The sequence below is a fragment of the Natator depressus genome, chromosome 16 (assembly GCF_965152275.1).
Source record: "Natator depressus isolate rNatDep1 chromosome 16, rNatDep2.hap1, whole genome shotgun sequence".
Taxonomy (NCBI): Eukaryota; Metazoa; Chordata; order Testudines; family Cheloniidae; genus Natator; species Natator depressus.
In genome coordinates this window covers 2,404,502-2,419,127 of record NC_134249.1, presented here as the reverse complement: position 1 = coordinate 2,419,127, position 14,626 = coordinate 2,404,502, and the positions used below count along the sequence as shown (strand labels likewise).

The 14,626-nt window shown below is 49.3% G+C and overlaps 1 protein-coding gene across 4 annotated transcripts in view; it reads right to left on the bottom strand.

Moving 5' to 3' along the window:
* NSMF (NMDA receptor synaptonuclear signaling and neuronal migration factor) overlaps nucleotides 1-14,626 on the bottom strand; it is an 84,612-nt gene that overhangs the window by 33,636 nt on the left and 36,350 nt on the right. For all 4 annotated transcript variants that reach the window (XM_074973829.1, XM_074973827.1, XM_074973830.1 and 1 more), the window contains one exon: nucleotides 7,775-7,850. In XM_074973829.1, the coding sequence (XP_074829930.1) occupies nucleotides 7,775-7,850 (76 nt within the window). The remainder of the gene's footprint in view (nucleotides 1-7,774; nucleotides 7,851-14,626) is intronic.

Here is a 14,626-nt window from a genome sequence, read left to right as displayed (position 1 = left end):
GCCATGCCATTTGCCATCATGTGATGGGTCAATCTGCCAGTGTGCTCTGTCCCTTCCCTGCCCAGTGTCTGCCTGGTGTGTTTAGAATTGTCAGCTCTGTCTGCTACTCTCGATACAGCACCTAGCATAATGGGGCCCCTTTCCTGGTTGGTCCTTAGGCAGTACTACAATAAACACATTAAATCATAGACTATCAGGGTTGGAAGGGACCTCAGGAGGTCATCTAGTACCACCCCCTGCTCAAAGCAGGACCAATCCCCAATTTTTGCCCCAGATCCCTATATGGCCCCCTCAAGGATTGAGCTCACAACCCTGGGTTTAGCAGGCCAATGTTCAAACCACTGAGCTATCCCTCCCTGCAATAAATAATAATAAAAATTAAAGCCCATAGGATGTGCTTACACCAGTGTGACACCTGAATGTGACCCATTGGGCTCAAGTGGCCGCTTCCCCACAAAGGGACGAAGGCATGTCCTGGCTTGCAGCATATATATTCTCCAGAGGAAGGCCAACATGGCTGTACTATAAATCTCACAGGTTACAGGAGCAGACAATGTGCATATTATCTAACACCACCATCCTTGGAAATGGAGCCTGGGGACTCAGAGACATCTCTGGGATCTCCTTGGATTTAAGGAACAGAGTTGAATACCCAGACATTTTAATCAAGATAGCGCCACGTTTCCTTGGGTCCTTTCCAGAAAGGGTCCTTAAAGTAGCTTTCCTCACAGAAAGATGATAGATTCAGACTCTCACAGCTCCATTTCTAGGGTTCTGTTTTCAGAAAAGCTCGGAGGGGTCCCTTCTGACTCTCAGCAGTCTAACCATTCCCATGTCACGTAGCGAAGATGACTGGAGACAGTGGAGGATGCTCCCAGAAGCAGAGGAAATGCCTGCTTGCTTTGTGGGCATTTTGGTTTATTAGAGTAAGTCTGTGAAAAACAGCTTATTGCAAATATTTATCAATTGCTATTTGCAAACAGTGAAGTGAGAATCCATGAAATTAGCCTCTAAGACAGCACATTGGGGCTCCTTAAACCTGCCTATCTCTACTTATCTATATCTATCTATCTATCTAAGCTATTTCTAACATGCCCAGCCTGCCTGTGGCAGCAGCATTAGATGGCAGGTGGTGCTGAGGGGTTCCACGTGCCCTGCCTTCTCAGCCTTAAGAAGGGTCATGAAGGACGAGAAGGGCAAAGAAGCTACATGAGGACAGGAGCATAGCAAAGGTGGCAGACACAGAATGAAGAAGCTCATACTCATCCCCTGGGGTGAGTCTAGCATGCCAAAAAATGCAATCTGAACCCACCCATGGCTCTTAACTAGAACCTGCCAACCAGCTCTGATCAGGAAGTGTTTCCCCTGTGTAGGCTCATATGCCAGGCAAGCGATGCAGGGCCCAGTTCAGGTGGTGGGTGAAAACTGTTCTCTGGTCCGGACCTCTTACATACCTCAGCAACTCGTTCCTCCTGTACTGACCCTACTCCTCACCACTTCCTTGGGCTTCTACCTGCCATCAGAGAGCTGGCCCCTGACATTTCTGATGTGGCTTCAGGAACATCCCAGGAAAAACTTTTGGCTTCTTTTCAGAGCTGGAATTAACCCCTCAGTACCGAGGTGGAGAAAGGATCAGGGTGCAAGGACGGGGCATGGGCAGGCATGCTTAATGATTAGAGTTGGGAGTCAGGGGTCAGAGCCAGAGCCATAATCAGGGTCAAGCCAAGGGTTGGAGCCAGGGTTGGGAGCCAGAGGTGTGGCATAGGAGCAGGGACCTGGAGCGAGGCATGAAAGCAGGAACCAGGGGGAAATGCAGATGTGGGATAAGGACGGCAGGAATCAGGAACAGCCAGGAAGGCAGGCTCAGGAGTTAGGCCAATAGGTAGAGTTGTAGTGACTGGCAGCCAGCCAGGAATTCACCTAGTTGCTCAGACAACTTCCTGTGCCTCCTCCTGGTTAGCATAGAGCATCCAGGCCAATCGGTGGGGCTGGACATCTCCTCCCAAACAGGAGCTTTGTAGGTGGAGCCCTTGGTGAGCTAGACTCCAGCTCCACTAGTCCCCTTTTCTAGTGAGATGCTGAGTTGCAGCGGTACTCTGAGCGCAGCCGGCATTCAAAACCCATGATCCCTCACATCGCCCCTCGCCCACCCTGGGTAGCAGTGAGACAGGTTTCCAGGGGCAATTTTTGTGGAAGGTATTTACCAGGTCAGGGGCATGGATGTTCTCCACCGGTTCCCAGGAGCTTTCTTCAGGATTGCAGCCTTTCCAGTCCACAAGATACCAGAGTCTCCCCGCATCTGATTCTGGCCTCAAGCATCTCATGGACAATATACTCATAGTGGCATTGAACACGTATTGGGGGAGGGGGGGCGTAGAGTGAGGATCGATGAGGGAATGGGTCCTGAATGTAGGGTTTCAAAAGAGATACAGGAAACTAGGTGTATTCAGAGGGAATGTGTTAAATTGAGTGATGTGACTGGATTAATTTGCAGGTGAGCTCAGTAAAAGCCAAGGAAGTGGAAGTCCAATTTTCTAGATAGCCTTCCGTGTGCAGGTTTTTCATTAAGAGCCACATCCTCTGGCCTACTGAAAACACAGGCCCTCCTGTCATCAACAGTCCCATATTATTTGTAGCTCTTGGCATCTTCCAGGTGAACATTTAGGTAATCTTGGGTTTGACATTTCTGTTGTACCCAATCCAGGGTTGCTGGGTTTGAGAAGTTGTGGTAGCTCCAGGTAAAACTGAGGGTGGAACCCATAGTTTGAAAATAAAGGGCTTTGTTCTCTAGAGGGGTGTTCTGCATTATTGTACGTGAACTCTGAACATAACAGCATTTCAGCAAGGACCAGACATTCCGGTGGAAGTTTATGTAGCATTGAAGATACTGCTTCAGGATCTGGTTGGTTCTGTTTGACAGTTGTCTGGAGGTGATGGGCAGAGGAGAGACAGGAGCAGATGCCCAAAATCTGGAGAGCTTCTTGCCAGAAGCAGGAAATAAATTGAGTACCATGGTTAGAGATGATGTGCTCTGGGAGGCCATGGAGGCAGACAACTTGATCCACCCAGAGCTGGGAGGCTTCCTGGGAAAGGGTAGACCAATGCAGGGGACAAAATGAGCCATCTTTGTGAAGTAGTCCATGACTGTCGGAACAGTCATGAACCCACTGGACTCTGGCAGTTCTACTACAAAATCTGGGGCAATGACTTCTAGGGGCCAGGTGGAGTCTCGAGGGGTTGAAAGAGTCTGAGGGGATTATTGTGTGGTATCTTGGAGTGGGTGCAAGTTGTCACATGCTTGTAGGGTTGTAGTCCTTAGAGGTCCAGGGGGAATGTATATATGACCTTTCACATAAGTTACCCCACCTTGGACATTGTGGGGTTCCCTAATTATGGCTGACCCTGATTGTGTGAGGGTTAAACAGGTCTTGGCGGGGAGCCAGGCACAGAAAGTTATGAGATTTGAGGATGCAGGAAGTTTTAGGGTTTGAGCCCTTTGGATCAGTATAACATTTTCCCTTCTGGGACAGGGCATTGACCTTGCTATTTTTGGGTCCTGGACAATAGGAGATTACAGAAGCACAAAAAGAATAAGGCCCACTGACGTTGTTGGTAGAGGGCCTTAGCCCTATGCAAATAGTCCAGGTTCTTATGATCAGTGTACACCTGGACAGGGTACTGGTCCCCTTCTATATAAGTGGTGCCACTCTTCAAAGGCAGATTTCTTTCTCCAAAATTTCATAATTTTGCTCCATGTGTGACTTTCCTGGACTAAAAGTCGAGGACCATGTCTTTGGGATAGCACTGCTCCTATGGCCAGGTTGGAAGCATCATTTCTATTATGATGGCTTGCGCGGTATCAGGGTTGACCAATAAATGAGTGGTGGTAAATGCGAGTTTTAATTGCTCCAAGGCCTGCTGGGCCTCGGGAGACCAGAGGAACCTGGTGTTTTTGCAGAGCAGAGTCATGAAAGGGGCAATCCATTTGAAAACCTTGGGATGAACTGCCAATAGATGTTTACAGCCCCAGAAAACACCGTAGGACTCAAATGTACCATGTGCTGCCCATGCGAAGACTGCCTTTACCTTGAACGGGTCCATTTCAGTATCAGTGGGGGACTGGATGAACCCCTGGAATTCTCTGGGGGGACTGATCAAAGGTGCAATTTTCTAGTTTAGCACAGAGGCCATGTTAGTGCAGCCTCTTCAGGATGGAACGGATGTACATGATGTGTTGTTCAGCATTGTCTGAAAAAATGTATGTGTCATCCAGGTGAGCTACCACGTATTGGCCCAGAATGTCCCGGAGTACGTCATTAATAAAATGTTGGAACATCGCAGGCATGCTTGTCAAACCACAGGGCACCACGAGATAGTCAAAGTGGCTAAAACAGATTTGAAAGGCAGTCTTCCATTCATTCCCAGCTCTAACATATCCCAGATTATATTCTCCCCAGAGGCCTAGCTTTGTGTACACCCAAGCAGTGCTCATGTAGTCCATTAGCTTGGGGATCAGTTTGGGGGAGATTGGTTTCTAATAATAAACGGATTCAGCCTCCAATAATCCATGCCTAGTCAGAAGCGACCACCTTTTAAATGCGTGAGGTGGATTTATGAATAAACCCATGGCTAGGTTCTCCTAAAAGGTAGCTGTGCAGAGCAGATGGTTAGGGTTCAGACTTGGCATGTGTATGCCTGAACAGAACTCTTACCCTGGGCAATCACAGTCCCTGTGCTGGAGAAAGGCGTCTGCATCTTTTTTTCTCATTGTAATCACTGTATTTGGGTTGGAGTTAAGGACTGGGATCCGCAGGGAAAGTTCTGTTTGCTGCCCATTTCCTGCGGTCAAGCAGTGCTGCTGGTAGAATTCTGAGAGAAAGCTGACTTTTAGTTCATGCCAGTGGATAAGGGGGTTGTGGAGGGCCAGCCATGAGATGCCCAGGATCAGAGGGAAGTGCTGGGAATGGATGGCACTGAACGGTAAGATCTCTCAATGCCCGTGGATAGGAACTTCGAGAGGGACAGTTTCGGTGGCCACTGGTGTGGAGGATAAGATGGACCTGTCAGTTATTGCTACTAGGTCTGGACCACAGGGCAATCTGTAGTGACCTGGCGGCTTCTGCATTGATAAAGTTGTCTGCTGCACCCAAGTCAAAGAGGGCCCACAGCAGAGGAAGTGGTTGAGGGTGTCGCGGGATTTGTACCTCACGTAGTACTTGTGGGTACAGTGCCAGGCGCCAGGAGCCAGCACACATTCCTGTCAGGACCCCAGTTCAGGGATCAGGGGACCATTCTGCCAGGTGCCCAAGCTAGCCATCTTCACTTAGCCTGGGCTGGCTTGTTTCACAGATTGCTTCAGGCTCGGTTCCTCATGGGGCAACTGGAGATAGCATGGCCCAGCTTGACACAGTGGTATCACTTGCAATGCCTCTCTTCAGGGGTGAGTTGCCAGTGCACCAGGTCTACTTGGTCTAGATAATACTTAGTCCTGCCATGAGTGCAAGGGACTGGACTAGATGATCTCTGGAAGTCACTTCCAGTCCTATGATTCTGTAATTCTACTTGCATGGACTCAACTGGCAGAGCAGAATCCAAAGGGGAGGGGAGGTGTGGTTGGAGCTGTCAAAAATGGTTGATATTTCCTACTGCAGGGCATCCTGGTTTGACAGAGGACTGCTGGCTACCAACAGGGTGGAGGCCCAATCCAACGCCTCCCCAGTCAGCAGGCTGACCACCTGGCCCACCTTGGCTTTGTCAGAAGAGTATGTCTGCGGATGAAGCAAGAACAAGAGCTCATGAAGTTCAGGAAGCCTCGAGATTTGGAGCAGTTCCCATCAAAGCACTCAGGCAGTGGAACAGCAGGTCCCAGCCTGGGTGACAGCACAGCCAGGTGGACCCCGAAGCACAGTGTTCTCTGCTTGGAGTTGATGGGCTTGCTCCCACAAGGCCTGATTCTCAGCAGCCAGCTGCAAGTTCTATGCCTGCAATGCTCAGCTGCCTGTCTGGAGGCAGATCACCTGCTTGTGCAGCACGGATGGCTCCGGGGGTCTGAGAAACTTCCGTAGGTCCATCCTCAGCTGGGCCCAGTAGGGGGAGTGGATAGTGGCCCGAGCAAGCTGTCAGGACTGGGATAATGGGCGGCCAGGCGTAATGGATAGAGGTGGGAGCCAGGAACCGAACAGGGTGTCAGAGACAGAGTCAGAAGACAAGCCAAGGGTTGAAGTTGGAGTAAGAGTCAGGGGATGAGCTTGAGCTGGAGTCAAGCCAAGTGTCAGAGCTGGAGTTGGTAGCTGGGCCTAGGGCACAGGAGCAGGGACCTGGAGCAATACAGGAAAGCAGAAACTGCGGGCAGATGGGGATCTGGGATGAGGAGGGCAGGAACTGGTGGGAAAGCAGGGCTCAGAAGACAGGCTAGTAAGCTGGGTCCATGCTGGTAGCTAGCCTTGGATTCACCTAGTTACTCAGGCAACTTCCTGTGCCTCCTTCTGGCTTCAGTAGTGTGTCCAGGCCATTTGGTGAGGCTGGACATCTCCCCTAATCAGGAGCTTTGTAGCTGGAGCGCTTGGTGAGCTAGAGCTCCACTAGATCCCTTCTCCTTGGGCTCTGGTGAGCTGCCAGGTGGCAACCATGGTCTGAGCACTGCCTATGGACCGGGTTTGAGACCTGCAATCCCTCACATAGAGAGGGGGAGAAATGGAGAGAAGAGGGAGCAATGGAGAGGGAAGAGAAGGGGACAGTGAAGATGGGGAAGGCGTGGGAGGAGAGGGGGAAGAGCATTAGAGTGGGGAAAAGGCTCCCTCAGTTTCCCTCTCCATCACATGTCACTGTCACTGGAATACTCTTGTTATTTCAGCCTAATGGGAAACACTTCAGGGATTTCACTAAGGAAAGAAAAATGCTCCTGTCAATGGCCTTGATGGGAGCCAATTCCAGCTCTACTCGGCCTCCCAGTGGCAATTTCCTCCCAACACACAATAGTCTGGGGGCACCTGAGCCCAAGTGCAGGCTGGAAGGGAACAAAGCTGCTCCTAGTTCAGATCAGATCTCTCCACTCTGGTTAGTTTAAGTCTTTGTCTCTCTTGCTCATTCGCAGGCCTCGTGCCAGTGCTGTGGAGCCCAGGGCCTCCCCCAGCAGTGACAAGAGCAAAAGCCACCTAGTCCCTTGGCCTCAGCTGAGGTAGCAGCAGCAAAAGAAGCAACTGAGAAGTGCCTGGGCTGATACTCCTGCAGGAATAACATCACTGACAGCTCTCTCCACAGGCCACAAGCCAGGGTGTGTTGCCCACACATCAAGCAGAGGAAGCACATCATAAATTAGAGAGCTAATCAAGAAAGAAGTTAACAAAGGGGGGAATGAATGAGTCAGAGGGCGTGTCTACACTACCACTTAAGTCGATCTAACTTACATCGCTCAGGAGTGGGAAAAAGACACCCTCCCCCAAACCTAGCTTCTGTCTCTTGCCAAGGTGGAGTAATTATGCCGACGGGTGCTATAGTAGATCTAACGTAGACCTAACCTGAGTAAACAAGGGGGAGCGACTGAATGACTGAAGTAGTGAACGAGCCTGAATAAGCAAGTAAGGGAAGACGGGAGAAAGAAAAGGACTGCGTTATGATCTAGCTCCACACTCACCGCCCTGCCCACCCAAACACACCATTGTGCCAGCCACAGAACCTGGCTGTCTGAAGCGTTGACACCCTCCGACGCTGTCGTGCACGGGCCCACACTAACTATGAGAGAAAAGATTGGTGCAGCAACAGCCATTCCACTTACGCTTGCACAGTTGTAGTAGCAGTTTGAAAACTGAAGAGGTTCTCCTTGGGGAACCAGGTCCGTATGGGAACATCACCTGGAAGAGACAGAGCTAACACTGAGTGTCCACCAGACATAAATGGGTTTCACACAGATGTAGTTAGTGATGGGGACATCTTCCAAAACAGTCTCCCACTGCACCTCTTCTCAACAACCAAACACGCTTGAAGGCTGGCAATTTCTTTCCATTCATAGGAAAGAATCCTGAACACAATTTGCTACTTCTTCCATGCCAACAGAAATTATCTTTTACCTTCTGTAGTAATGTGAAAGACCAGCTGAGCTTGAAATACACATGAGCCTCACCAGTACTGTGCCCTGTGCTAAATGGGACATTAGAGATGTTTGTACATGTGTGTCGGTTTGTGCACATGTAACTGCCATGTACTTTATGGACTGGACTGTACCTTCTCCAATGTGTTTGCCTGATGTGTTACTCTGAAGGGAAGCTATCCTAAGGAGAGAGATGCCTCTTGATATAGGAAAACTGGGAAGCAATGTCACCAGTTCTAGGCCATGTATATCTGGATTGTCCCCCCTTTAGAATTCAAATGGAACATTCGATAGGAAGACTGGAGGCACCTGAGACACCCCAGAACTCACTTGGCCCCCTCTGTGTATAAACTATCCTGCACCAACCAATGGCTGCTTTTTTCCCACCTCCCTTGCAACAGCACATCAATCTCCACATCATTGCTAATGACAAAGAGCTTGAACAAAATCATTACTGAGCATTGAGTCTGCTTGTCCCAGACACACAAACAGAAACCAATGCAAAATGGAGCACAGATCTTAAACAGTTTATATCTGTTTGTGATCCTTAAACCCACAGCCATCAGGTGGGGCTCTGAATTCCTGCCTATCCCACGATTAGATGAAGAGCTCCTACTGAGTAGATGCCTCAGGGACTGATAGTGTGATGGACTGTCATTATGCTATGGAGGCTTTCAGCTCGAGGTTACTGGTTCAGATTCAAACGAGGAAAATTATGGGCAACAGTCAATACCATCTGACAACAGGTCCTGGAATAGCCTGGATGAAGGGAGCTGCTAGTCTCGATCTACTTCCCGGTAAACAGGTGTCCACATCACAAAAGACATTAATTGCCCCCACCGGTCCCCAGCCTCAGCAGAGAGAGTGAACGGGAGGATTGAGCTATACTTTCACTCCTAAAAGTAGTTCCAGTATGTCAGGGGTGAGGAGCAGTGGCATCCAGGAAGTGTCTGCTAGCCTTGCTTGGTAATTAGAGAGTGGATTTCAGACTCCAGGGCTCATCTGGCAGGGTAAACTTTTGTTTATAAGCATGAAGTTCTCCTTTTCTTAAAGCAGGTCATAATCCACCCAATCTGAGAGTTGCAGTGTAAACTGAGAGTTGTAAACATTGATCTAACCAAAAAACAACAGCAGTGCAGTGCTTTTCCTGGAGTTTAATGACCATTTGCTATAAGCAGATGACCTAAATTGCAGCTGATGGATCCACTTAGTTGTTAACCCCCACAAAATGACTAAAGTCAGTGCAGTTGTTGCTACTGTACGGTGAAAATTGGAGGATGGTGATAGGCATAGGGAATTATTTAGGGGTGATGTTGTCTGAATTGGCAATGATGTCCTCTGCATTAGCCAGCCAGATTGCCTGAAATGTCTCAACATTTCTTTCAGTGGCAGTATCACACCAGCAGCTGCACAAGAGACAAGAGCCCCTAACCCCCGAGAATGGAGTTCAGATACCAAGGGGATGAGTCTGGTTTAGACTGAACTGCTAGGCAGCACGATGATATTGCAGCATTAATTCACACCAGGAGTCCCTACACTGCAGGGCAAGAGCAGAACTAAAATTCAAGCCTTTGGGGAAATGAGGGAATAGATTTCTTGCTTCCACTCGTTGCTAGGGGCACAGTTCCAATAACTTCTGCTCTTGCCACGTGTGAATGATTTGCTATGCAACATTTCATGAAATCTGTTGCATTTCCACTCTGTAGCCATGGGTTTGCCTACGGCTGTAACACTACAGTACAAGTGTGAAATTCTAGCTTGCGAGGGCTACATCTACACCACAGCACTTACAGCAGCCCCGCTGCACCGACGCAGCTTGCTGTGGAGATGCTCTACGCCCGGGGTGCGCACACTTTTTGGCCCGAGGGCCACATCGGTGTTGCAAAACTGTATGGAGGGCTGGGTAGGGAAGACTGTGCCTCCCTAAACAGCCTGGCCCCCGCTCCCTGACTGCCCCCCTCAGAACTCCCGACCCATCCAACCCCCCCTGCTCCTTGTCCCCTGACCACCCCCTCCTGGGACCCCCGCCCCAACCGCCCCCCAGGACCCCACCCCCTATCCAACCCCCTCTGCTCCCTGTCCCCTGACTGCCCCGACCCCTATCCACACCCCCGCCCGCAGACAGGCCCCCCCGGGACGCCCACGCCTATCCAAGCCCCCCGTTCCCCATCCCCTGACACCCCGCCCTGCCAGAACCTCCGCCCCATCCAACCTCCCACTGCTCCCTGTCCCCTGACAGCCCCTCGCCCCCCTGGGACTCCAACACCTATACAACCAACCCCGATCCCTGTCCCCTGACTGCCCCCTGGGACCCCCAGCCCCTTATCCAACTCCTCCCCTCCCCCCGCTCCCTTACCATGCTGCTCAGAGCAGCAGGAGCTCGCAGCCACACCGCCCGCACTGCCCAGCAGAAGTGGCGGGCCACAGTGCTGACTGCGCGGTGCGCTGAGGCTGCGGGGGAGGGGGGACAGCGGGGGATGGGACGGGGGCTAGCCTCCTCGGCCGGGAGCTCAGGGGCTGGGCAGGATGGGCCCACGGGCTGGATGTGGCCCGCAGGCCGTAGTTTGCTCACCTCTACTCTAAGCTGATGGGAGTGAGCTCTCCCATCGGTTTAATAACTTCTGCTTCTGCCAGAGGCTCTCCCACTGACATAGTGCTATCTATGCCAGGCTTAGGTGGGTGTAATTTACATTGCTCAAGCATATGGATTATTCACACCCGAGTGACATAAGTTATACTGAAGTAACCTTTAGCCTAGACAAGATCTGAAAAAACTTTCAGGATGTGGTGCCAATATGTATAATGGGGTTTGATCATTGAAGGTTTTGGCAAGATCATGATAAACTGTCAATTAAGAATCAACCATCAAAAACTAGGGGTGTCAAATTTCCAGAAATTTTGAAGGCAGGGGGGAAAAGCAGGTTTTTTCAGGGGAGTTCTGGAAAATAATAGAAATGTTGGGAAAAAACAAAATATGTGCAGTAGTTACTTGCTTATCAAAGCTAAACTTTATTTACTTCTTTAAGAATGAGAAATGTATTATCTATAATTTAGTTAGTACATCAAAAGTTCTGTTTGGTGTACTTATGTAAGCAGAGGCTGAATGAGCTCTCCCCTGACATCTAGTGGTGAGCTGTGGAAAAGGACTTCATGAGCTGATCTTGTTTGCACAGCCCACCCACCCTGCCTAGGTGCTCAGCATGATGGGATTTCTTGCCCAAATGGTCACTTTTGGCTGGTGTTGGATCCCCAGTCTCCTTCTTATTGGGGCAGGAGTAACAAAGGGTTGTTATCCTTGTGTGAATCAGGGGCAGCAGAACTGTACTTGGCATAGTGTGATTTAGGGACTCACCCTCAACTAAATGGCACTTGCTAGGCAGGAGACATGGGGTCCAAAGCCCAGTGAGTGGGGATAGGTACTTGTGCTTGGTGGTATGGGCTCCAGACATCACTTGACCTTGCCTTTCTCCACTGTGTAATAACAGAGCTAATTTAGACTCAATTGAGAGTCTTGTCATACGCAGAGCTGAAATCACTGATAGCTAGGTCTGAGCATTAGACCTGCTTTGGGACAGTGTCTCTGATGCAAGAGATTGCCCAGTGTGCACCAGCAGTGAGGCTCCCCACTAACAGCTGGCATCACTGAGAGCTGTGTTAAGTTGTGGGACCTGAAGACAGCCAGGTGGTTTGGCAAGTGGCTGGCAGGGTGGCCAGCAGAGAGGTGTGGTGATTGGCCGGCAAGGCAACCAGTGGAGACGCTAGCAGGGAGGCGTGGAGCACCGATCAGCAGGGTGGCTGGCAAAGAGGAGTGGCAAGTGCCCAGGCAGCGGAGCGAGTGAAGTGCCTTCTTATCCCCCCTCTACCCAAGGCAGGAGGTGAACTCTGCAGATGCACCTCTGGACTCTGGGTCTGCACTGACTTAGGACAACAACTGTGAATGGGGTGCAGAGAAGGGACAGGCATGTTATAGGTACCTTTGGTTGCTGAACTTAAGAACCTGACAGAAAAGGACACTGCCCAACTTACTGGGGATCTGTCTTTTGCTTATGATGTATGTTTATGAACCCTGTTTGTGGCGTTTTCCCAAATTAATGCTGCGTTAGTTCCCTCCTTTTATTAAAAGTTTCTTTTCCACACACAGACTCTGTGCTTGTGAGAGGGGAAGTATTGCCTCTTAGAGGCACCCAGAGGGTGATATGTAATTGTCCCAGGTTACTGGGTGGGGGCTCGAGTGGGTTTTGTGTTATACTGTTGAAGAGAAACCCCTAGATATTGAACCCAACCCTTGTTGCTGCCAATTCCAACAGGCAGAAGGGTTACACTTATTTATTTAATAAGTAAAATTATTTAGTTTTTATCTGAATAATAATGACAAACATATCTAGTATTAGGGATAGGGTTGCAGCTGCACACTAAGGTGAACAGAAAAAATATATAAAAAGTTGAAAATAGAAAGCCTCAATATTGTTGTAAACAAAAAGGAAGGTCATGTCCTTTGGGCTCAGAAAAATGGATGTAAATAGCGCTCACCTGACATTATCATGCAGACACAGAAGAAATTCATGTTTGTAGAGAAAAGCCCAGAAAACTAACGTTCATAATTTAGTTAAAATACAATATTAAGGACCAACAGTAAATTTGTATATACATCCAAACTTTATATTAGTAACACCAGATTCTTTAATAGTGCATTATCATATATGCCATAAGTGTTAAAATTGTAGACATAACTAGCCATCTGATGAACCAGTATAATATAATTTAAACAGTTGCTAATGTATTCTGGGAAATGCTAGCATAGCTCAGATTTTTCCTTCTTTCCTTTCTCTTTCAGTGGTCATTCTGAGAGAAAGCTGGGCAGCAGTGACCATGAGATAGTCAAGTTCAGGATCCTGACACAAGGAAGAAAGGAGAGCAGCAGAATACGGACCCTGGACTTCAGAAAAGCAGACTTTGACAACCTCAGGGAACTGAATGAAGGAGGCAATCTAGTGACAGAGGATGTGGCAAAAGCTAATGTACTCAATGCTTTTTTTGCTTCTGTTTTCACGAACAAGGTCAGCTACCAGACTACTGCACTGGGCAGCACAGCATGGGGAGGAGGTGACCAGCCCTCTTGTGGAGAAAGAAGTGGTTCGGGACTATTTAGAAAAGCTGGACGAGCACAAGTCCATGGGGCTGGATACGCTGCATCCGAGAGTGCTAAAGGAGTTGGCGGATGTGATTGCAGAGCCATTCGCCATTATCTTTGGAAACTCATGGCAACTGGAGGAGGTCCCGGATGACTGGGAAAAGGCTCCTGTAGTGCCCATCTTTAAAAAAGGGAAGAAGGAGGATCCGGGGAACTACAGGCCAGTCAGCCTCACCTCAGTCCCTGGAAAAATCATGGAGCAGGTCCTCAAGAAATCAATTGTGAAGCACTTACACGAGAGGAAAGTGATCAGGAACAGTCAGCATGGATTCACCAAGGGCAAGTCATGCCTGACTAATCTAATTGCTTTCTATGACGAGATAACTGGCTCTGTGGATGAGGGGAAAGCAGTGGACGTGTTGTTCCTTGACTTTAGCAAAGCTTTTGGCACGGTCTCCCACAGTATTCTTGTCAGCAAGTTAAAGAAGTATGGGCTGGATGAATGGACTATAAGGTGGATAGAAAGCTGGCTAGATTGTCGGGCTCAACGGGTAGTGATCAATGGCTCCATGTCTGGTTGGCAGCCGGTATCAAGTGGAGTGCCCCAAGGGTTGGTTCTGGGGCCGGTTTTGTTCAATATCTTCATTAATGATCTGGAGGATGGTGTGGATTGCACCTTCAGCAAGTTTGCAGATGACACTAAACTGGGAGGAGAGGTAGATACACTAGAGGGTAGGGATAGGATACAGAGGGCCCTAGACAAATTAGAGGATTGGGCCAAAAGAAATCTGATGAAGTTCAACAAGGACAAGTGCAGAGTCCTGCACTTAGGATGGAAGAATCCCATGCACCACTACAGATTAGGGACCGAGTGGCTAGGCAGCAGTTCTGCAGAAAAGGACCTGGGGTGACAGTGGACGAGAAGCTGGATATGAGTCAACAGTGTGCCCTTGTTGCCAAGACGGCCAATGGCATTTTGGGATGTATAAGTAGGGGCATTGCCAGCAGATCGAGGGACATGATCGTTCCCCTCTCTCATCTGGAGTACTCTGTCCAGTTTTGGGCCTCACACTACAAGAAGGATGTGGAAAAATTGGAAAACATCCAGCGGAGGGCAACAAAAAAGATTAGGGGACTGGAACACATGAGTTATGAGGAGAGGCTGAGGGAACTGGGATTGTTTAGTCTGAGGAAGAGAAGAATGAGGGGGGATTTGATAGCTGCTTTCAACTACCTGAAAGGGGGTTCCAAAGAGCATGGATCTAGACTGTTCTCAGTGGTAGCAGATGACAGAACGAGGAGTAATGGTCTCAAATTGCAGTGGGGGAGGTTTCGGTTGGATATTAGGAAAACCTTTTTCACTAGGAGGGTGGTGAAGTCCTGGAATGCAATACCTAGGGAGGTGGTGG